This window comes from Sapajus apella, unplaced genomic scaffold (genome assembly GCF_009761245.1).
Source record: "Sapajus apella isolate SASKATOON/1434 unplaced genomic scaffold, GSC_monkey_1.0 scaffold22, whole genome shotgun sequence".
Lineage (NCBI taxonomy): Eukaryota > Metazoa > Chordata > Mammalia > Primates > Cebidae > Sapajus > Sapajus apella.
This window is the reverse complement of record NW_022436962.1, coordinates 12897223-12921761: the sequence shown is the minus strand read 5'-3', so window position 1 is coordinate 12921761 and position 24539 is coordinate 12897223. Positions and strand designations below refer to the sequence as shown.

Genomic DNA, 24539 nt, shown 5'->3' with positions numbered 1-24539 from the left:
CTCTTCTCTTTAAAATCCTTCAGTGGTCAGCAAAAAGTTAGTGGAATAAAAAAATAAAATCCTTCAGTACATCCCTACTTTTCCCTTTGGAATGCCCCAGATTCTTCTCATAGTGTAGAAGCCACCACCATCCTGTCCTTGTCTGTTTTTCCAGCTTCATCCCATATCCCTCAACCCTCACTCTTTGGGTGCCAGTCACACTGTTCCGTTCCTTTGCAGCTGCAGGTCCTTCCCCATGTAGTTCTTTCCATATGGAGGGAACACTTTCTTCATCCCCTGTGGTCTGTGAACCCTTACTCATCCTCCAAGTGTCACTGTTCTCTCATTTCCTCAGGGAACACTTTCCCTCTTACCCAGATAAGGCCAGCTCCCCTTGCTGCCTGCTCCCATGGCCACCTTGCTTTCCCTTCCATAACTCTGTTGTCTGTCTCCATTGCAGACTGTGCTGGGAGCCTTGAGGAATTACAAGTTCTATTCAGAAGCCCTCTCTGTCTTGCTCAGTACAGTGTTCTCAGAACTAGTGCAGTACATAGTTCCTCCAAGGTGTTTGATACATAGTGGGCAATCTGTCTTCGATTGAACTGTGTCCTATAGGCAATGAGAAACACTGATACATTTTACACAAAAAAACACTACAAGATTGGCATTTTAAGAGATCACTGTGGCAGACTGCAGGATGGATAAGGGGGGGGGCAAACTACAGCAAGCTAGTGAGACACTGTTACAGTAGTTCAGGCAGGAGATCATGAAGAACTGGGCCAAAACAGAGGTAATGGGGCGAGAAAGAGACAGATCGAGTGATAAATCAGAAAACCTGGCAGAACTTGTGCTGTGGAAGAGGAAGGAGTCTGGGGTGACTCCCAAGTTTGGGAATGAGAAGGAGAAGAACACCTCTGATGAGAAAAATGAGTTTCATTTCGGATTTATTGATTTTGGGCTGTCTGTGGGACATGCAGGCAAAGATGTTCATCAGATAGTTATTTGTAAATCATGAATCAGGAGCTCTAGAGAAAGATTAGTTCTGGAGTCATTGCCCATAGTGTTGAAGCAATCCAGGCCCTCCCATGATTCCTTTCTTCACCTGCATTATTTCCCTGGGTCAGTGGTTCTCAACCCTCGCTCCACTTTGAAATCATCCTGGGTTATTAACAACTACCAATGCCTGGGACTGCCCCAAGATGAATCAACTCTGAATTCCTGGGATGATTTTAGAGTGTAGCTAGAATCATGGACCACTTACTAGATGACTTCCTATAGTTCCATGGTTTGAGACTCCTTCAGTGTTCCCTGTAGAACTTTCTGCAGCAATGGAAATGTGGCATATCTGTGCTGATCAGTATGGTAGCCACTAGCTACACGAGGCTCTTAAGCACTTGAAATGTGGCAAAACTGGTGACCTAAATTTTTAATTTTGTTTAATTAATCTAAATTTAAATAACCCGCTATATGTGGTTGGTGGCTACTGTATCGGACAGGACAGCTCTATATGCTAATGACTCATGAGCTCCAGGCTTACATATTGTCTGATTTCTGTCTTTTCTTGGATATCTAATAAGGTCTCTTTAAGTTAATGCATACCAAAATGAAATTCTTGATTTTTGTCTTCAAAACTTGTTTCTCCTAGTTTTCCCCATCTTGGGAAATGGCATCACTTTCCACCCAATTGCTAAAACCCCAAACATGGAAGCTCTCTTTTATTCCCTTCCCCCCTCCCCTCATCTCCCTTTTCCAGTTTTTTTTAGCAAGTCCTATTAGTTCTATCAAATTGACAGTTTGACTCCATCCACTCCTGTCCATCTCTAGGAGAGCATAGGATAGTCACAGCTTTAGAGTAAAAGTTACTGCATCCTTAGTGTGTGCCTTCTGAGACCTTTGTATTAACTTACTAAGCCTACAAACAACTCTATGCAGTGGGTAAACTATTATCCCTATGTTTATAGATGAGGAAACTGAGGAACAGAAAGTTTTTGCAAGGTGTCTGGAAATCAAACAGCTAGTCAGTGGTGGGGATGGGACTCGAAACCAGATACTCTGGCTCCCAGGGTCCATGTTCTCCACCATTCAACACTCTGTCCCTCTGGCTGGTTCCAAGGCCCCAAGGTCAATGGTTTTTTTTTTCCCCCCCCTCTGGTTATGTGTTAGAATCACTTGAGAAACTTAAAAAAATACCAATTCCTCAACCCTATTCCAGGTCAGTTAAGTCTCTTGAAGTAGGACACAGGCATCAGAAAGTTTTAGAATATTCCAAGGACTTTTCATACATAACTAGAGTTGAGAACCATTTCCTCTATGTGACCTGGCCCCTGTCTGCTCCCCCGACCCTAGCTTTAACCCCCCACCTTGCTCATGCTGTTTTCACCCCTTCTCCCTGCTCCTAGAAGAGGCCAAGCTCTTTGCTGCCAACAGATATTTGTGCTTGTTCCCTCTCTGCCTAGAACACCCATTCCTGGCATGTTTGAGGACTGAGTATGACTTTAGAGGTCGTAAACCCTGGGAAGATTAAGGGTCCTCTATACTACCCATTAAATAAAAATAAACACAATATTACAGTTTCAAATAGATATAAGGAGGGGTCTACAGTATTCTAATTTTCCTAAGGGGTCTACTTCCATGTCTTTTCGATGTGTCAAAAATAATAATTTTCTAAAGAAATTTTGGTGCTTCTACCTTACTGGTACCTTAAATATATGCTTAGCTTGTTTTGGGAAATCCAGACCTAAATCTTTTGGACTCATCCCAAATGTCGCCTTCTCAGAGGAACTTCTCTTATCCGTCGTTTCTAAAGTGGCATTCCCCCTTCCTGAGACCCATCTATCACATCATTCTGGTTTTCTCATATTTCGTAGAAAGCACTAAAATATGTAATTGTCAGATTTAGTTTTTAGTTTACTAGCTTATTGTTTGTCTTCTTTATGAAGGAGGGTCTTGTCTGTCTTATTTGTTGCTATAACCTCCTCACCTAGTGCAATGCATGATACAAAGTAAGTGCTTGATATGTATTTCCTGAACGAATGAATAAATGAATGAATGAATGAGGGCTCATGGATGGCAAGCAGCACAAAGTCGATTAATCCCAAGGCAGATAGACTCATTTCGGTTTTTACCTTTTAAGACGCTTTCTTCATGGTGCCGGAAGGGAGAAGTGAATTTATAAAAAGAGAAGACTCTTGTGAGGGTCATAGCCTCAGCAACCTGGTGAAGTCTCAGAGCTCAGGAGATGGCAGAAATTACATGCTAGGATGTTGCATGGATTCTGGGTGTGGCGAGAGCTAATATTTATTTTTAGGTAGTAATTTCCCTTTGTCTTCTCCAAACTTTCAGTGAAGTTTCTTAAACTCAATAGCTATGTGTTTTGTTCTTTGGAAAACAGAAGAAAGACCGTGGGTTCTTGCTTTGCTTTGAGGGCCAAGATAGGCAAGTGAGATTGGGGGCAGCATAGGGAAATGGTGCTCAGAAGGCTAGAAGGGTTTGGGGGCAGCAAAAACTAGAATGGATTTGTACTTTAGCACCTAACCTTAGAATTCTCAGAATTTCTGTTATTTGGGTAGAGGAAATAATGACTCTTGGATGGCTAAGGAAGTCAAGGGTATTCCAGTTGCAAAATTAATAAATTATTTGGTAATTATGTGTTTAATGTCTGTGTCCCATGACACAGTAGACTTCCTCTGGATAATGATTGTGTCTGACTTGTTTACTACTGTGTTGCTGGGTTCCTGGCATTGGGTGGGCACTCAGTAAATATTTGTTGAATGAATGAATGGTTCTGGGTGTTTTTGTGTTTCTAGGTTGTAAGTCAGAAGGGTCTGCTGAAATGTGATGAGGAAAACTAGAAGAAAAGTCCAGGCCCTGAGAGTGAGTACCAGAAAGAAGCTGGGGGTGGAACAGGATCAGTATGCAATATGCAATATGCAGACTGCTTTGCTAAGGAGGCTTCACATAGGAGATTCAGACTCCCAGAACAACTAAAAGAGTAACGGGCACTGTCAAAGATCTAGACAGAAAAGCCAGAAAAGCAGCAGTTTGGACACACAGAGGGGCTGTTGGTGAGAGAAGCTGACCCTCAATACTCCTGTCAGCTCTTGGGATACTCTTGATGCCCAGGCAATGGACTCAGAGAAACAAACATTCCTAGACCCGATTTGGTTGTAGGGAGGAGCTTCTCTGCGTGTTGGCTTTGGTACTCATTGGCCAAGGGCTGGAATGGGTCAGAAGCTAACAGTGGGACACATGGTCACTGGCAGCACAGGAATAGGCAGCAAGTGATAAATCTTTCTGACACACATGTTCCCTAATTCTTTGGGAGTGATACAGAATTCTTAAAACATGTTTAGGGATACTTGATTCCTAAGACCCTCTGCCCATCTGTGCCCTTCTCTTTCCTAAACCCACATTTACCTCTTTCATTCTCAATGTTCTAAAAGCTGGATCTTAAAGGCTCGATTGCCTAGAATCTGTGGCCTGATCCCAGAACTATTTCAGTTTCAAATACCAAAAGTACCACCAGGTTGGTTCTTTCTATGTGTAAGTACCAGCTAGGGTGGATAGAGGAGGAAATTGGCACATAACTCAAGGCTGCATAGGGTTGGAATTCTGATGCCTGGATCAGTTCATCATGAATTTTCTCAGATTCCAATTTTTAGGGGAATTTTTTTTTTTCTGGATGATTCTCTTTCCAAGTTGTCTCAAGAGAGAGTTATGGGGTGATATTCATGAAATCATATTCTTTAAGCACTTTTTATACATGGCTTTTTCTTGCCTCAAGAGTTCCTACTAAGAAATAAGTATCTGCTTATTGAGCACCTATTATGTGCAAACACTGGGCTATGAACTCACTCAAGCGTTCTTGACTTCAAGGATTTTATAATCCATGTTTGGATTATAAATAAAATAATTAACATTATAATAAAATAATTAACATTGAACCAGCCCAAGTGTGCAAATTTGAGATATTTAGAAAAGAGATTGACAGAACAGAATGGAGCTGATTGTTGGCAGAGTTGTAGAGGTCAGGTCTACTTGCCAGAGTTTGGGAAGAATTTACAGAGAATGCCAGAGAAGCCACTGCTGATACAGGAATCTGATCTGAACCTTGGATTTAGGATCTTGCCAAGTATACAGGAGGTGGAGAGGGCAGTGTGGACAGGCAGAGTTGGATGAATCAACCCTAAGTGTTGCTGAGGGAGCAAATGGCTAAATCAAAGCACGTCTGTGAAAGAGGTTGTGTGAGTTAAGGCCTAAAATGCAACTTTTTCAGCTGGCCCTTAGTGCCCAGTGGAAGACTTTGGACTTTAACCTGGAGATGATGGAGGGTGTGCAGGATAAAGTCCATACCAAATCCAACACCTAGCAAATGGAGCACAAGCCAAAACTCACAAGATGAAATGCAGCAGGAAAAAGTGCCAAGGTATGTCTCTGTCTGTGTGTGCGTATGCTCACATATATCTTAGGAATAGTACCAGTTCAAGAGGGGACAACCTGTTTTAACAGTATTGGCTTGAGAAAGACAGAGTTATTAAAGTTTCTACAAGCTCAATATGGGTCTGAGGTGTGATTTGGTTGGGAGAAGCTTCCTGTACGTCAGGCTGCAGCAGTGGGGTAGGGTCTCCTGCACAAAAGCCATATTGACAATATTATTTTTCTTCTCCGAGTCCCTGGATGAAACTGCTATTCCCATGTGATGTTTCTATCAAGTTTTTCCTGGACTTGGAGCAAACTTGACTTTCTCAGATCATTGTGCATCTTCATACAGAGTTTACTGAGCCGCCTGAGGTAACACTTTCAAAAACTTGGAGGAAAAGTATTGCTGTCCAGAGTGATCAAGCATTCCAATTTACCTGGGACTAAAGGGTTTCCTGGGATGTACTTTCAGAGCTCAAATGCCAAGAGTCCTGGGCAAACCAGAATCATCAATCACCCTGCAACAGACCAGAATCTTCTCCTTTATCCCCTCCCACTTCCAATGGTGTTTCTTTAAGAGACTGAAGAGGTGGCATACATGTCTCATAATTATTTATCCTCTGGCTATAATTTGCAGAGATCTCATCTATGTTTTTAAGGTTTTTCAGGGAAGCATTCTTGTCATGTTCTAGGTTTTGCAAATCTAGAATATTCACCACAGCAGACTTTCCTACCAGTTCCTTGAGATTTTTTTTTCTGGTAAATTGTTCCATATGACATTTCCTTTTGGTGAAAAGTAGATTCCCTCAATCTTGGTAAGCCAACTGTAGTGGAAAGAACATGGACTTTGGAAACTTAAAAATATGCTATTGAGGCCAGGTGCAATGGCTCACGCCTGTTGTCCAGCACTTTAGGAGCCCAAGTTGAGCGGATCACGAGGTCAGGAGTTCGAGACCAGGCTGGCCAACATAGTGAAACCGTGGTCTACTAAAAATCCAAAAAAATTAGCCGGGCCTTGTGGTGAGCACCTGTAGTACCAGCTATTCAGGAGGCTGAAGCAGGAGAATCGCTTGAACCTAGGAAGCAGAGGTTGCAGTGAGCTGAGATGGCGCCGATGTACTCCAGCCCAGGCAACAGTGCCAGACTCCTTCTCAAAAAACAAAGAAAACCTGCTATTGAATTCTGGTTTCACCATATACTAGTTGTGGTGGACAATACTATGTGTTTAGCATGTCCTGCTTTGTTTTCCTCTTCTGGGCACATAGGACAATTACCTAGTTCTTGTTAATGAATTGTAAGCCAAACTAATTGTGTCATTTCAGAGCTCAAGTGTGGAGTAAGTGGGGAGAGTTCCTCCGTGCCCTCTCTAACCTTGCTGCCATGACCTATAAGGCCGTGTGTGCTGGTTGGTGCAGTTACAAGATGGTAGAAGTGCCTATGTGACTGTGTGCAACAGAGGATCCCTCTTTTCACCGTCGGCTTGCATGTTTCCTTGTGTGAGCCACAAATAAACATTTGTTAAGCTGCTGAGATTTTGTGGTTACTACTGTAGCAAAGCGTATCCTAAAGCATCAGCTCTGTGATCTTGTGCCAGCTACTTAATGCTGAAGCTGTAGAAAGGGGAGTATGATATCTTCCTCAAAGAGTCATCTTAAAGGATTGCAGGAATGCCTAAACAAGACATTGTATATACATTTCTTAGCATGGAGCCTGGTTCATAAGAAGAGTTGGGAAAATACTTTGTTTCCTTCTGTTCTCAGAAAAATACAGAGATATTTCTTTCTGGAATAGTGCTTAAACAAAGGGGCAAATACAATCTCTAATGCCCAAGAAGCCAATGTGGAGTCTCCCAGTGATGGAGGGGCAGGCCCCTCTCTGCACTGTTGGTTCAGTTCTCAGTCCTTCACCTGGAATGGCCTTTGACAAAGGGACCCTTGCCCAGGAGGATGCCACCATGATGTCAAGGCATCTGAAACCCAGGGCACCTGTGCTTATTTCTAACTGTTACATTTTGGAAGATTACTAATAGATGGCGGACCTTCTAGAGGAAGAAGACCAGGTTAGGAAAAAACCTGGAAGTCACAGAACTGGATAAACAACCTACTGCAAGTGAGGTTGCCAGATTTAGCAAATAAAAAGACAGAAATCCCAGTAAAATTTTCGATAAACAACACATATTCTAGTATAAGTATTCCCTATGCAATATTTCGAGCCTTCTTATGCCAACAAAGTATTCCGAGATCCAAATTTAACTGGGATTCTTTTATTTGGCAATCCTAGCTGCAGGGAGCCATGTTTTTTTTTGTTGGAGACAGTGCACAAATATGGCATAGAGATGTAACATCACAATCTTGGACATATATACACATTTATACTTGAACAATATGAGCTGCTGGGTGCACAGAGTTCTGAGCGAGCAATGGGAAAAATCAAAATCAGGCATTATCTTGGGAGATATCCATGGGAGAAGCAAATTTGGACAAGAGTAGTAATTTCAGTTATCCTTACTTCCTTCTCCCAAAATATAGGTAAAGTGAGAATTGTCTCTAGTTCTTTCTTTCTGGTTTGTCCCAATACATACAAGCAGTTGGGAAGCAGGAAAATAAGGTGCTGGTAGTTACTCCTGTCTTCAGTCCTCCCTCCCTCCCTGTCTTCTTTCCTTCCTCCTATAGCATTTATTGAAGAACTGTGCTAAGTGCTCTCTTGGCATTACAAATCCTGCCTCAAGAAACAGTACTTCTTAAAAACGGAAAACCCTATCTTACAAAATCTGCAGTGATTCAGAAAACATACACAGCATACTCTCAGGCAGTCAGTGGGTTTAGTGGAAGGGCATTCAGGTCAAGGAGTGAGCAGGGAGGAGTGACTAATCAAAGACCACTTGTAGTGAACCAGACTTACTCTTCTCACTCTAAATCTTTTTACCTTACTGGTACTGATTATTCTAGTAAAATACACTCATTGTGGAATAAGAGAGCACACAGAGAAATAGAAAGAGACAAGAAATGTTAACGTTTTATCCATTTTCTGAGTACTTTTTTCTTTGGAGTTAAGTAGATTTTAGGTACATTTATTTTCTTTTTTTCTGCCAGTTAGTAGTACCTCCTAAACATTTTCCAAAGTTATACATATTTTTTAAATCGACATTTAGATTAGAAGGGGGGCAGTTCTGAATTCTGTTTGAAAGGAAAAGAGTTAAATTGAGTGAAGAATCATCACCCTTGACAGGTGGAGGCAGAGGCCCCGGGAGAAGAAATACTTTTTCTCTGCTGCCTTCAGACTTCCTGGCGATTATCCTGAGTTCCGTTGCAAACCTGCTGTCCAGACTAGCTTTAACTCCTTTCTTCTTCTTTTTTTTTTTTTTTTTGAGACAGAGTCTTGCTCCGTCGCCAGGCGCCAGACTGGACTGCAGTGGGACAATCTCGGCTCACTGCAACCTCCGCCTCCTGGGTTCAAGCAATTCTCCTGCCTCAGCCTCCCGAGTAGCTGGGATTACAGGCGTGCGCCACCACACCCAGCTAATTTTTGTATTTTTAGTAGATGGGGTTTCACCATGTTGGCCAGGATGGTCTCGATCTCCTGACCTCGTGGTCCGCCCGTCTCGGCCTCCCAAAGTGCTGGGATTACAGGCGTGAGCCATCTTCTTTTTTTTAAATCAGATGTTGGACTCTGATATTGCTAACCCTCAAAGGCTATAAAACAGTAAGTCTGTTAGCTGATATTTGCTCCTCTGTCCTCTGTCCTCCATGTTTGTAAACACTTCCGCCACGTCACACCCTTGTCTTTCCTTATCCAGCAGCCTGGAAGCATCCTCCTACTCCCAGGAGCTTAGCTCTGACTGGTACCCGTGGGTGTCTTCTTTTCTTTCTGGTCCAGATCATGGCTACTGTGGAGTATACAGCTCCTAAGGAATAGGGTGGAATGGGCAAAGCACAGATTTTCAGTCTGGGGCCTTGGGCTTCCCTGAAGGAGGAGGAAAGGAATGGCAGAAGCCTGCTCATTGCCCAGTGAGTGACTTATGAGCCATCTGGATGGGAGTGTCAGTTGCTTTGTGTTAGCAGCTGCAAAGACTTCTGATCATAGCCCCCAGTACCTGTGTATGATGCACACTTGGGATCAGACACCCTTTGTAGAACATGCCCCTAGCCGGGCGCTTTGCTGAGAATTATGCTTGTTTCCTTTAATCTTCACAGGATCTGCAAGGTAGATTTGTCATTATTCCCACTGCAGGAATGGGGCTATGGGAGATTAAATGAGTTGTCCAAAGGCATAGAGATAGTGAGTGCGGAACAAGGACTTGGGCCTTCATCTCTCTCTCTCAAGCCTAGGCTTTTAACAGCGGTCCTATACCGCTGTGCCCTGAGGGCACAGCATCCTAGAGCTGGAGGGGGCTTCAGTGTTTCTCAACCCTGGCTGCACATTAGAATCACCTAGAGAGCTTGAAAGATATTTGAATGTCTCTGCCCATCTGCCCTGGGTAAGGCCTGGTCTTGGTGTATAATATGGTATATTCTCCAAGTAATTCTGTGGGGAAGCCTGAGTAAGAGCCATTAGAATCTAATATGTTTAATTATAAATAATGAAACTGAGGCTGAGAGAGGATCTTGCCCAAGTTTGCAATTCTACTGAGTAGCAGAGCAGAGCTACGTCAAGTCCATACACACCCTGGTGCAGCCACAGGCGCTGCGGGCAGGTGCTGATTAAAAGCCCTTAGGTGGTGTTGATTCCAGACAGGAGGCCAGACACACCCATTCTCCCTCCCACCTCAAACCGCGAGATGCTTATTTCTCCATACTCAGCCCTCAAATGCCAATTTAAACGTCAGGACGCTGAGTTTATCTGTCTGATAGCCCTTTCAGGGATCATATCTAGAATTTTAAAGTCCTGTGGGGCAGCCCTATGAAAGCTTCAAGAGCAGATTTCAGGACACAAAAGCCCTAGCTTGCTCTCTGCCATTCCTTTCCCTCAAGCTCCCGACCTGCCTGACCCACCGTGCCACGTGGCTAGGTGCCCCTTCAGACAGGTGTATGTCTCTCTCCTCTCAGGGAGGCTGGGCCATGGTCACTTGGCCAACTACATGGCAAATCTTGGCCAAAGGTCACAGAGGTTGGACTTAGGTCCCAGTAATCCCCAGAGGTCAATGACCAAATAGAATTACAGAATAGAGATGGAGGTGACTGGGGTTAGAGGAGGGGGTCGTGGTGATGGGCCAGCCTGTCTGCCAGAGGAATGCTGGGAAATAGGGGAGGGGATGGAGGTGGCAGGAATGCAAAGACTCTTCTCTCTTCTCCGGGAGCCAGCCAGCCATGGGCTACCAGATGGCTCCACCAAGCTGCAGGCTGCACTGGGCTGTATGCCTTAGGAGGGCTGGGCCATTTGGAGGGCACATTGGGAGGCAGGGCAGAAGGAGCTGCAGCCCATGAGGCAGCCCAGGTGCTTGACCTCAGGGCAGGGGATCACCTTCCTTTGGCAAAAGGGAAGTTGTGTCATCCTCTCGCCATGCCCGCTGCTTCACCTTGTTAGCTCACTGCAATGTCACCGTCACCTTCTGTCTTCCCATGCCTCCTGGCGTGCTCCTGTCCTCGGCCAGAGCTGCCCCTATTGGTATGAGGGAAGAAACCCTGCTGGTATGTGCTGGAGCCTCTGAGATGGAAGAACTGGAGGCCAGCACCTTCTCCATCTGTGCCCACACAAGATTGGTTGTCAATATGGAAAACAAATAAGGAGGTGGGGTTTGTTCTAGATGTCTCTACAGCAACAGTGTCACTCCTGGAGCCCCAGACAGTATCAGTGCCCAAGAGTGGGAACAAGGAAAAAAAGGGGTTTGTTTTGCATTGATATTTTTTTTTTTTTTGAGACAGGGTCTCACCCTGATGCCTAGGCAGGAGTGCAGTGGCCCGATCTTGGCTTGCTGCAACATCCACCTCCCAGGTTCAAGTGATTTTCCTGCCTCATCCTCCCCAGTAGCTGGGATTATAGGGGCCTGCCACCATGCCTGGCTAATTTTTATATTTTTAGTAGAGACAGGCTTTCACCATATTGGCCAGGCCGGTCTTGAACTCCTGATCTCAGGTGATCTGACTGCCTTGGCCTCCCAAAATGCTGGGATTACAGGCGTGAACCACCATGCCCGGCTGACAAAAAGGTGTTTTTAGACATTGGGAGACATGAGGTCCAGAGTCTCGTAGACTCTGAGCCAAGGATTAGCCAGGGTGGACTCCAGGAGTTCAGGCAATGTGGCCCATCTTCGGCCCTGTGTAATAGTTGGGAGTATGCGTGCTGGAGCAAACTGGCCTGAGCTCAAATCCCTAGTTACTAGCTGAGACCAAGTTACAGAGAATGTGCCTCATTTTCTTTGTCTGCAAGATAAGGATAATTGTCTATCCCCACAGAGCTGTGGTGGGTATTAAGTGAGTGAATACATGCAAAGGGCTCAGAACAGTGCCTGGGCACTGTGAGCACTCAGCAGATGTCAGCTGCAGTGATTTTAGGTTGACTGCCTGATTGCTCCCAGCCCTCGGGCTCAAGCCCTATGCATAGTTGTCCACTGGGTGAACATTGAGGCTGGGTAGGTGAGGGTGGGGAGAGAAGGAAAGGTATGGAAGAGTCACTCATGGCAGGCAGCTTCTGTCCTGCTTAGCTTCCCCCTTCCTGAGGCTGGGCTCCTATCTGTGCCTCTGTAACATAACAAACCTATTTTATCTCCCTGGTTCCTGGGGAGGCACACAGAAGAGTGTGACCTGTTGTCTGAACAGCTGAGCAGCTGTATTATAGTGCAGGGCAATGCCAGCTTTAGTCACATGGCAAATCTCCAGTTCCTGGAATCCACCCTGTCCCATAGACAAGGACTCACCATGATTCACTGTATTTAGGTGTGGCCTGCGCTTGAGTCACCTGGTGCCTCTTCCTCCAACCCCTGAGAGTCACAGCCTGGACCCGGCTGTCTTATCCATCCTGAACCTCTTCTCTCTCCTTTTCTTCCCCCTTTCCTCCCTCCTTTGTTCCCTATGCCTTGATCTCCGATTGATCAGATCTTGGATGATCTCCATAGCAACTTGGATGGTTTGAGCCTGACAGATGGATAATGGAGACAGTAGCTTCTAATGCCACCCCCACACCCTGACAGAAACGTTGCTAGGAATGATTGAGAAGCAGGCAAAGAAGGAGATGGCCTTTATCAATATGGTGACATTTCTGTAATTGGAGATAGGTTCCTCAAAGAAGACCTCCGCACTCTGGCTGATACATGAATTTCCAGTTAGTAATCCATTCCGGTGCCCAAAGGCTGGATTGTCTCCTCTGAGAATGCAACTCCAAATAAAAGGCATGGAGGATGCATTAAACTATATCAATGTACTTTAATATGGATCCATTCATTATGCAAGTATTGAGCACCTATTATATGCCAGGCACTTTGTTGGAAATAGATGCTTGGTGCCACAAAGAAAAATTAGCACTGATACAAAGGATCTTTTAGCAATGCAATTTTTACTTCCTGGACTGCAAGAAGGGTACTCTTGCTAGCCTTCATGCCACAAGAGTAAAATAAACAAAGGAAAACACCCAAATTTATTCCTTACACATTTGGGGTCATCCTTACTGCTGTGTCTGATCTCCGTTGGCTGGAGCCAGGCCTCACAATTTAAATTAAAACCCAATTGGCTAATAACTTAAAATTTTTCTAAACAGATAAAAGCAATGGAGAGCTGCAACACGCCTGTGAGGACGTCCAGCACAGATGTCTTGGTTAAAGTAGACATATTCCTTTTTAAAGTTTCCTTTCTTGTTAAAGAATAAGTGTGCTAATAACTTCGTTAAGCCCTATCCTATGTAAGTGTTAGACATGTCTTGCTTACAGGCACATAGTATATTCAGCTGTTCAGACAACAGGTCACACTCTTCTGTGTGCCTCCCCAGGAACCAGGGAGATAAAATAGGTTTGTTATGTTACAGAGGCACAGATAGGAGCCCAGCCTCAGGAAGGGGGAAGCTAAGCAGGACAGAAGCTGCCTGCCATGAGTGACTCTTCCATACCTTTCCTTCTCTCCCCACTCTCACCTACCCAACCTCAATGTTCACCCAGTGGACAAGGACATAGAATGTACTACGTGCCTGTAAGCATGGCATGTCTAACAGCTACATAGGATAGGGCTTAACGGAGTGACTAGCACACTTATTCTTTAACAAGAAAGGAAATTTTTAAAATTTTTAAAATTTTTAAAAAGGAACTTTTCTGCTTTCCACAATTCCCTCCTCTTTTACTTTACAACTTTCCTTTTTAAACTTTTTAAACATGTCTTGGCTTAGTTGTTTTGCCTGTTTTTTAAAAAAAAGCTTCTTTTTACACTATTTCTTTCTTTAGTTTTATTTCCTGTCTCTCTCTCTTTCACACGCTTTCTCCTACCGTCTTTTCATGTACCTTTTTTGTCTTACTTTTTAACATTTTGCTGGCCGGAGTGGGACTTGCCTTGGGCTGCACTGCCCATGCTGCTGGTCTTCTCCCTTGCTGGCGCAGGTGCCGCACGTGTCTGCCCCCCAAGGTTCCTGGCAGGCGGCCTTGGATGTCTTGCTGCTGCTGCTGCTTTCTGGCCACTCCTGCCACCTCTGCGGCACCCCTGGCCATGGCCAGCAGCCTCACAGACGACTCCGCTGCAGCCATCCCTGCACAGGCCATGCACCACTTCCGGTGCCACCTGCGCTGCGTCCTTACTCCTGACCCTGGCCCCGGCCATTACACTGCCACTCAGAGTGGCCTGACCCCTGTGTGCCTGTGACCTCTGCCTCCCTGGGCCCCACCCCAACGAGTGGCTGACCGCTGCAGCCGCCTCAGGGGGTCTTTACTGGGGCTCCTCTTGAGGCCTCTCTTGGCTACCTTTTGCCTTTCTTTTTCCAGGGGAGGATTCTAACTATCCCCCCCACCCCACCCTTTTGGGGGTCTCTCTCACTCCTCTCTTTACCTTCACTTTGCTCCCTCTGGCCTCTAGACCGTATGAAATGATTACAGATTCTGCAGAGAGGAACCACTCACACTGCTGTCTCGCATGCACACTTACACATTCCTAACCTTTAGAATTCTGACCAAAGCTTGAAGCCTTTCATTTCCCCACATTGCTGAGAGATAAGGTTGATTTATTCCTCGAACCAGGTGGGTCTCAGCTGGAGACCACTCTGGAGGGGAATGTGTCCCTTTGTGGTTGTCAATTCGTTGGAAATAGATTCTCGGTGCTACAAAGAAAAATTAGCACTGAGACAAAGGATCTTTTAGCAACACAATTTTTACTTCCGGGATTGCAGGAAGGGTAGTCCTGCTAGCCATCATGCTATGAGAGTACAATGAACAAAGGAAAACACTCAAATTTATTCATTACACATTTGAGGTCGTCCTTACTGCTGTGTCTGATCTCCGTTGGCTGGAGCCAGACCTCACAATTTAAACTAAAACCCGATTGGCTAATAACTTAAAACTTTTCTAAATAGGTGAAAGCAATGGAGAGCTGCAACATGCCTGTGAGCATGTCCAGCACAGATATCTTGGTTAACGTATAAGGACATAGAATATACTATGTGCCTGTAAGCAGGGCACGTCTAACACTTACATAGGATAGGGCTTAATGAAGTTATTAGCACACTTATTCTTTAACAAGAAAGGAAACTTTAAAAAGGAATATTTCTACTTCCCACACACTTGGAAAACAATAGTGAATAAAATAGAAATCTCTGACTTCTTGGATATTATATTCTAGTTGGAAGAGACAGAAAATAAGTAAGTAGGTAAATTATATAGTTGTTTAGAAGCTTGTAAGTGATGTCCCCCTACCAAGTAAGTAAATAAATAACTCACCAAAATGTATGGTAGGTGGGGTTAGGAGTGCTATTATGGAGGATAGGGATGGGGCAGAGAAGGTTGTAATTTTAATAGTGTGATTGGAGTAGGCCTCATTGAGAAGTTAGGAACTGAACAAAGACTCTGAAAGAGGTTAGAGAGTTAGCTTTGTAGATATCCAGGGGCAAGAGTGTTCCAGGCAGCAGAAGCAGCTGGAGCCAAAGCTCTAAGCCTGAGCTAAGGCAGGGATAGAGGCCGTTGTAGCAGAGTTGAAGAGGTAATGGGAGGGAGGTGGTGTAGGGCCTGCTAGACTCTGAAAAAGCTCTGGCCTTGGCCCTGAGTGGGATAGGGGCATGCGAGGGTTCTGAGCTGGAGGTACCTAAGCTGCTGTGTTGGGACTTGATCGTATATCAGTGAGGAGGTTGTTGCAAATGTCCCAGGAGGAGAGGCTCAGGCCAGGAGGGCAGAAGTAGATTGTGATTATTACTGGAAGTGGGAGCTGACCGAATTTGCTGATGGAGTGATGAGCTGTGAGAGACACTGAAGTCCAGGATGACTTCACTAGCCCTTTCCTGAGCACACATTCTAATAAACCAAGGCTGTAGGGCAGATGAGTGCTCTGATGCAGGAGGATGGGTGCAGGGAGAGAGAAAAGGCATGCATACAGGGGAGGCTGAGGGGCGCGAGCTGCAATACCACTCCCCTTTCATCTTAGACCTTAATCTGGCCTCAGGCTCTATTTTAGGGTACTTCATTCTGAACAAATTGGGTTCTGAAGTTCCAAAGTGTGTGCCTGGAGCCCTGGCATTCTGGGGGGAGTGGATCAGCATCCCCAAAGAGTGAGGCTGGCTGGGCTGCTCTTGGGGGTCTGCATAAACAGCTTCCTGGACTTTGCCAGGAGTACATGGGGGAAGGCAAGCACAGCAACTGGCATTTCCCTCCTGCAAAGCCAAACCACTCTAGGACATGCCCAAGCCTGTGAAGTCTGAGACACCAAATGTGTATTTACTTGGGCTCATGGCCTCAGATAAAGGGAGGAGGAGGGGGATTTAAAGGGCCCAGCTATTCATGGTGAGGCCCACTGTACACCTGCCCTGCCTTGTCTCCTCTGAGGATCTGGAATTGCAACACCTGCTCTATTCTGCTGAGTTAATTATTAATGAGTTCTTTGTCACATCCTTTGGTGATGGGGAGAGGGTGAATGTTTCCTGGGAGCTCTGTTCAGGGAGTTAGGAAAGTGGAGAGAAAGAGTCAACCAGGTGAGAACTCAAAACACAGGGATGTCAGGGGCGACCCTTCTCTGTGGGGGACTTGAGGGAGGTCTCTCTGTGTTGAAGGGACACTGCTCTTACTGACCCTGACTTGCTGAGTTGAGCTAGATTTCACTGGAGTGCCTACAGGGGCCAAGACACTAGCATTTACTGGAGTATCAATTATGCATCTAAACAACTTACTGCCCACTTGCTAATTACATATTTCTTCTGCCCACCTGAATTTATGGCAAGTTAGAACCTGAGTGTTAGAAATGCCCAGTTTAATTTACAAAATTCTACATTTTCTCCTTAAGAGTCTTCAAACCAATTTCTTGGACATAACCCTCCAATGGTAGAGACGTTTCTGTTGAGGAGACACTGACAAAGTGGAATAGATAGTTAAGAATCTCCTTTAAACAGAAACTTTGAGGCACAAGCATTCCAAAAATGGTGCCGGTGCAGGTTCTCCAGGGCCAAGATATGGACTGGGTGACCCTCCAGGCTTCCCCAAAAGCTCTCAGACCCTAACCTGGGGGAAAGAGTGTCCTGTGAGACCAGCCTTTCCATTTGGACCTGCCACTTCCATTTACAGCGGCTAGAAGCCCAGGAGCTCTGAGCAAGGAGCCCACAAAGGAAACTGTGTTCTCAGGCCTGGCAGGCGGCCAGGGAAAGTCTGTTTTGACTTTGTTAGCCTAGCTATGCTTCAGCTTTTCCTTCTACCACTTGTGGTCAGGTCTGTTTTCTGGCCCTCCAGGCGGGCATTCCTGCCCAGAGAGGGAGGGGCGAGGAGACTAACCCTCCCCGAAGGTGGGAGAGTGACTCACAGGCAGTTACCTGTCCCTGGGCTCCCTGCCAACACTGCGGAGGCAGCTGGAGGAGAATGTTTAGAGTTACTCTGCTCATTTCTCTTAAGCTTTCCTTGGATAAGTTGAGCTTCGAATTCTCCCTGATGAAACTTGGCTTTTAAGGATCTTCCCAATTCCCCAAGAAGTTGGTTTTTTTTTTCCTTTTTTTACCCTGGGGAGGGGAATGGTGCTTTCCAGGGTCCTGGATGTTTGGGCCTTCTCACCTTCCAGCCCAGTGACATGTCTGGGATTTAACTCTCTATATAAGCCCTAATCTTCGTGTTCTTTGCCTGGTCTTTTGCCTGGGATGGTCCAGGTCCCTGCTTGCCCTGGGACAATGCCAAGTTCATTGCCTGGCACAAATGCAAGGGTCCTTCCCCACCCTAGGAATCCTGGTCTCTGATGATCACTTACATTTGCCTGGTGCTTTCTGCTTGTGGTGTCCCTTGCAGCACCCACAGGCAGGCGGGCACTATGGAGCTCACTGCAAGGCCTCTGGGACCGAAAGACTGACCCACCTGCCCAGTCCTGTCCTGGGAGCTGGGGGTGCAGTGACGACAGATGGGCGTGACGGCTGCCAGATTCCTGAGACCCGCCCTGCGGTGGGGCTACACCCAGCCAGGGAGTCTCCAGAGGTGAGGCTGCTGTTTAAAAACTTGGAGCCAGGAGGGGAGACCCCCACATTCAAGAGGAGCTTTCAGAAGATCTGGAGAAAGAACGGCAGAACAGACAGCGAGGTATGTTACCTGCTTTTACCTGCCTGGTGGGGGCGGGATGCGGGAGGAGGCCTGTATCTCCGGGTACCTGGGGCCTGGTTGCAGGGCCTGATTTATTCCTCTTCCTGGGAGCTCACCTGAGTGAGCTCACCTCTAAATGCTAGGTTAAAATGCTACAGTTTGGATTGCTTTTTCACATTTGAAAAGCGCCACGGTGACTTGGAAGAAAGCAGGTTCACATCTGGGGTTGAGCACGAAAAGAAGTGAAAAGGGTGGGGCGGCTCAGAATGCCTAGTTCCAGGGGGACTTCCGGCGGGGTGGGATTGCTGAGAAAGCACTGGATGAGAGGCAGAGGCTGCATCCCTCTTAGGCCATCATCAGCTGTGGGACCTCAGGGCACATGTTCCCTCCCTGGGCCCATGACTCTTTTGGGAGAGGGATTGGAAAAAATGATTTTGAAGCATTAGGATCTATAATTTAAAGATGCCAGGAATGTCCTCAGTTCCCCCTCTGCCCCTGCCTTGCCAAGCCCCCAGCCCTCCACCCTAGCCAAAGGAGTTTGCGGCTGTCATTGGAGCAGAGTGAGCATCCCATTCAAGGCAGAGGGGGTCATCGCATGAGCAAGAGTGGGACATGCTTCCGCAACACAGGGCTGCCTCTGGGACCCCACAGTGGCTGCTTCCCCAACCTCCCTCAGAATCCCTGCTTTGTGGGGTCCCAGCCCCACCCCTCTTGTCGAGCCCCAGCCCATCACTGAAGACATTTTGGGTTGTTTCCCTTTCAGATGAAATCCACACTCACTTGTTAAAGACAGCCATGCATCTCTCCCTGTTGTGTCCCAGCTGCCTGCTTCGCCCAGATTTGTGGGTACACAGCCTCAAACTCAAAGTGGCCCTGGATGGTATTGGAGGCCATGCTGATGGCAGGAGAAGGCTTGCCTCCAGGCTGTCAGCCACTCTGACTCATTCACTTTGGGCTGGGCTGAGTTGAGACTGCTGGTGTAGCACCTGAGAAAAGCCAGCCCTCTCTCTTGGGGCAGGATCGAGGCCTTGGACCTTCCTACAACTCTTCCCCTGCAAAGGGCTCAGCCTCTTCCTGCTCCCCATGTTATCCTTATGGCTGTGTGAGGTAGGGCAGGGTCCACACTCCTTCCCATCCATTTCAGAGGAGGAAGCTGGAATCTGGGAGGGAATGGGATTTTCCCAGGGTACCCTGTGAGTCACATACCACTTGAAACAAGGGTCTAGAGCTCCAGCATTTTCCAAGCTTTTGGCTACAAATGCATCTGCTGCTCCAAGTGTCCTAGATCAGGACCCTAGGTAAAGACTTCTAAAAAAATCATGAATCTAGAAACAGAAAAGAAAAGGGGCTAGTTGCTCTAGGGGTTTGCACTGTTGGACCCAGGTTGCTTTGCTCTGTCCTAGGTAAGGTCCTCTCTGGGGCTCACCCCATTGGCTGAAGATGAGACCACTCTTCCTCTTGTGTTTTGGTAAGTACTCCTTCTCATCCTTCCAGGCCCTGTTATATGGCAGGGAGGTGACAGCCACGGGTAGGAGGAGAGTTTACCAAAGTGTGGGCATCACCTGTCACCTGTAGTCCCTCCAGTTGGGAATACTTGTCTACTGGGGACACCTGTGAGATTTCCTCATTCCTTTTGTCCTTTGGGGAAGAAGATTCTCTGCCTCTCTGGAAAGGCTCCCAAATGTCTTCTTATTCTTACCCAAAAGTGGTTTGTGGCTTCCTGAGTGCACTCCATGGTTTCCCATCCTTTCCCAAGCTGGTTCCAGAGCCATTGTGGCTTAAGCTCCTGTTTTCCAGTGGATTGTAGCTGGGCACAAAGTGTGGCTGGGGCCGCTTTGAAGATAAAGGAGCAGAATGAATGCAGGCCTTTCTTAATGTTCCACCAATGGCTTTGCAGTCAGCCCTCCTCTGAGCTGCTGACAGAGGCCACGATGCAGGTGGAAAGAGCTGTGGACCTTGTCTTGATGGCCAAGTCTATGTCTCCAGTTTGATTCTAAAAGCCATATTTTAGGGTCACTATGGTTTTTGGTTGCCAGCGTTTCTCTTCTTCTCCTTTTCAAGTTTCGAGTTCTAGAGTATGAAATCAACTTTTAAAATCTAACAGAATCAATACGGCAATCATTACCGCCAGCAGCTGGTGGAAGCTTGAGAGAGGGAGAGGGTATCTCGCTAATGTCGGCTCCCCTAAAGGGTACTGGGGTGGCCAGCAAGGCCCCTCTCTTTCTGGGCTGCACCATCGTGTATTTCTGTGATTTCAGCCTTGCCTGGCCTCCTGCATGCCCAGCAAGCCTGTTCCCGTGGGGCCTGTTATCCACCTGTCGGGGACCTGCTTGTTGGGAGGACCCGGTTTCTCCAAGCTTCATCTACCTGTGGACTGACCAAGCCTGAGACCTACTGCACCCAGTATGGCGAGGTAGGCCCTGCTTCCCAGGACTAGAGGAAGGCGGGATGGGAGGGGTGTGTGAGCTGCCATTTGTCCACTGAATACTAAGAATGTACTTTGTGTAGGCCAAGCCCTGTGTACTATGCAGACTGGGGAGTGCAGTAAAAGCATAAGGCCAGATCCTTGCCTCTTAGGAATTTACTGGTTGGTTGGGCAAGAGGAAATACACTCAGAATTAATAAAATAGCTCATTTCTCTCTTCGCTTATCTCTCTGAGATAACACAGTCTTTTCTCAGCCCTTGCACATGGGCGGGATAGTTTTTCAAGTCTTGGGAGGAGGCAAATTGGCAAACACTGGTCCTTTAGGTGTACAGAGCCTCACGTGTCATTTGGTGCTGCGATGTGTGGGCCGAGCTGTCTTCTTGCTATGGCAGGAACTGAGCTGTGCCACGGTTAGCAAGATAGATGGGGAAGTGACTTGAAGTTATCCAGCAGGGTCAGAGGCTCAGGTGATAAGTTGGATCAAATCCAGAAACACGATGCTTTAAGCTCTGATTAACATTGCCTGTTAGGCAACTGGCATTTTCAAACAGCTGCTGTATTTTTCTTCCACGTTGTCTCTGAGTCTTTTTTGTAGGAACTTTGGTTTTTGTTTGTTTGTTTGTTTGCCCTCAACAGGGTGGAATCTTTCTTTACTAAAATTGAAATCGCTCATTGTTTCCTTGTCTCCCAGCTTCCTCATTTGGCCATTTTGCTTGTACAAGGGAATGGATAAGGGAGTGGTTTGCCCCAAATCGCTGCAGCCTTTGGGGAAAGAGACCTGGGTTATCTGTGGTTTCCCCTTTCCAGGCTGCCCTTGTCTTCTGTGGTATCTGCTATGGCCCCTGGGCCTTACTGCCCTTCTATTCCCGGTGTTCTCTTGGCATTTTAGTCACAGATGGTACAGGGAAATGACTGGAGCTGCTGAGCAGAGATGGCTGTGGTTTCTGCATCTCACCCACTTGGATGTGGGGAAACCCATTTGACAGGGTTAGGTAAGACGGCCAGTCCTAGCCAGGACTCCCCATGGGTCTAGATTACTCCATGAGCATCAGGGGACCTGGCAGTATTGAGCTTTCTAGGCAACAGAGTGATTTTGGCTGCTCCCTTCCCCCATATCCCCCCAAATTACGAGTCCATGTCTGAAAATTTCAGGGAGACCTCTGTGGATTTCCTCTCAGGCTGACTTGCATTTTGGGAGGGGAGGCAAGGAGAGGTCAGAGGCCCCTGTATTGGGATGCACCCTCGATCCCAGCCCTGTCTGAAAAGTCCCTTCTCCTCCAGGCCTGGGGCTTTTGGCTTCACACTGGCCTGCCCTCTGCCTCCTCAGATGCCCCAGGGAGTCCACTGTCTTCTCTGCTCTTAAGCAGCCCCTTGAGAGCAAAACAGGGAACTTGCAGAACAGAAGTCTAGACTTTTGCAACTCTGGGGTTGGATAAATCTCAGCTATTTTTCTGCTGTGAAAGTTGAGAAGCACTGGCTCTTTTTCCCTTTTTTTCTAAGGGGGAATAAATTCAGCCTTTTGGAAAGAATAGAGGATGGCAGGTAGCATCTTGAGGGTAGTGTGTAGTTTCAGGTCTGCCACTGACTTGAGATGTGACCTTGGGCAAGAGATTACCCCTGTCTAAGCCTTGCTGTCCTTTTCTGTGAGTATTAGATGAGACGGTCTTTAGGGTCCCTCCTTTTCCCCAACATAATTTGGCAATGAGCCAACTGCTGACAGTCAGCATCTCTCCCCTGTCTTCTACATCTCTGTCTTGTTTCATTTCTCCTTCCCTCACTACTACCTGCCTACCTCTGGGAGAGGCCATGAGTTCCAGCAATGAAGATATATATTAAAGGCATAGAGACTCCCTTGTCGTCCTCTGGACAGATATACCCTGAACCCTCTCTGGGTGCAGTAGTGGCTGCATGATAAGAATTAGAAATTCAGGTTTTAATCTGTTGCGTTCCAATTTCAGTTTTTAAGTTTATTTTGTTATTAAATGATACTAATGACAACTATAATTCGTTAAGCATATCATATGTGTCCTCGGCATCATACTAAGAGTTTTATATAAATTATCTCAAATAATTCTTATAACACCCCATGAAGCGGCTCTTGTTTTCCCTGTGAGCTACTGGGAGGGTTTGGGTGTGGGCTGGAACTTCAGACTTCCATGAGAAACACATTGTACATTGAGTTTTCCGAGTAGTTAGGGATCGGGGTGTACTGGACAGCCACAGCCGGAAATGGCCGGATGCGATGCTGCGTTCCCACTGCCTCTCCCTTCAGCCTTCCCCTCTCTACCAGTTCCCAGTCCCACAGTCACACCTCCCTGAAGCCAAGGCCTCTGGTTAGCGCCTCTGTTCTATCTCCATGCAGGGATGACACGGCGAGTCCTGAGCCTAGTACAGATGTGCCATGAATGCAAGGGCAATGGGGTGGGGATTTGTGACCCCTGGACATTTCTTCCTTACACACTCCACTCCCCAACTCCAATTCCAACCGACTAACAGAGGGCGACTCAGCAGAATGGAATTGCAGGAGCAGTGGAGATTCCTTCCAGTTCCAAAATTGTCTCTCCTAGTTCCCTACCTCCAAGCGTGGCCTTTTGAGTGCGTGGACCCTGCAAACAGGTCTTAGCTCATTTACATGCTAACTCCTCTACCCAGTTCGGCCTCAGTTGCTAAATCCCGTTGGTCTCAAGGGCTTCTGTAAATTCTGGGTCCATGTTGCAACCCTTGCAATGGACATAGGTCTTGGCCAGCTTTGCCGTATGGCATCTTCTCTGCCTTCCCAACTTTGCCCTTCTGGGCTCGCCTGCCTTGATGACCCATAACTGTGCATGGTTGGGACAAGGCTATTCTTTACCAAAATGGCCTGAAGCTGTTGTCCCATCACCCTGGCCCCTTGTTTTTTTTCTTCAAGCTCCTAGATGGATTCTAGGAAAACTCACTGCACCGTTATTCCCTCAATTTCAAGGCATGGATGAAAATGTCTGTGAAGCCTCCCTGCCCTCATTTACTTCTGTGCTGTCCCTGGGCCTCATTTGAAAAATGGGCTTCAGTGGTTGTCATGAGGACTGTATAAAGGAATGTGCAAAGTGACCACCAGCATGGTGCCTGGCAGATGCTAACCGTTCTATCCAGCCCTCCTCCTGGTGGCTGCGTCTGCAGGCAGAGGCTGCCCCATCTGCGAATCACACTCCTGATCAGGACACGTTCACGTACCTCACTAAAATCCACCCATCCCGGGGCTGCCCTCCTCTGTGCCTCCCAGGGTGATCGCTGCCAATCTGACTTAGAGTGAGCTATAGAAGAATCCACAGATGGTCATGGTTAGTGAAGTCAACTCAGACTCGAGGTGAAGACTCCCTCTTTCTGGTTCTGGTCCCAACACTAATAAAAGGGATGTGACCTCGTGAAAGTTACTGCTCTTCTCCAAACTGCCATTTTTCCATGTGAGAAGTGAAGGAGCTGGGTTAGTCAACCTTTGCCGTTTGTTCAACTCTGGCCGCTCAGCTTGTTTCTCAGAGATAGCTGGGCCATGTGTGACCCTGTGAGTCTACTGTCCTCTCTCAGGGCGTGTGAAGGCATGGGCTGTGCCATGCCCTTTGGTCATCTCCGGGCTTGCACATCTAAGTGTCTGATAAACGTACTCTTGCTGAGGGATGAATGGTAGGACATATTGATGTGGTACCATTTCCAAGGGTGTCTGCATTTTAAACAATGAACTCCATAATGCTTCCTCCAAAACAGTAAACCCCCAGTGGTAGAGCTCTGGAAGCTTTAGAACTGCTTAGAGTTTCTGAGAAACAAGAAAGCAGATCTTTTGGGCCGGGCAGGGTGGCACACGCCTGTAATCCCAACACTTTGGGAGGCCAAGGTGGGCAGAGCATTTGAGGTCAGGAGTTCAAGACCAGCCTAGCCAACATGGTAAAACTGCATCTCTACTGAAAATACAAAAATTAGCTGGGCATGGTGGTGCATGCCTGTAATCCCAGCTACTCCAGTAATTGAAGCAGGAGAATCATTTGAACCTGGGAAGTGGAGGTTGCAGTGAGCCAATATCATACCAC

General features: G+C 46.8%; 2 protein-coding genes across 2 annotated transcripts in view; both read left to right on the top strand.

Annotated features, from left to right (window-relative positions):
• CUNH1orf74 (chromosome unknown C1orf74 homolog) overlaps positions 1 to 17842 on the top strand; it is a 139254-nt gene extending 121412 nt beyond the window's left edge. The window contains exon 3 of the mRNA XM_032289115.1: positions 17771 to 17842. The gene's annotated coding sequence lies outside the window, so the exon portion shown is untranslated. The remainder of the gene's footprint in view (positions 1 to 17770) is intronic.
• An 80-nt stretch (positions 17843 to 17922) lies between these two features.
• The window catches only part of LAMB3 (laminin subunit beta 3), a 45302-nt gene continuing 38685 nt past the window's right edge, over positions 17923 to 24539 (top strand). Inside the window, exons 1-3 of the mRNA XM_032289100.1 lie at positions 17923 to 18055; positions 19459 to 19523; positions 20314 to 20468. Of these exons, the coding sequence (XP_032144991.1) occupies positions 19496 to 19523; positions 20314 to 20468 (183 nt within the window). The 5' untranslated portion in view covers positions 17923 to 18055; positions 19459 to 19495. The remainder of the gene's footprint in view (positions 18056 to 19458; positions 19524 to 20313; positions 20469 to 24539) is intronic.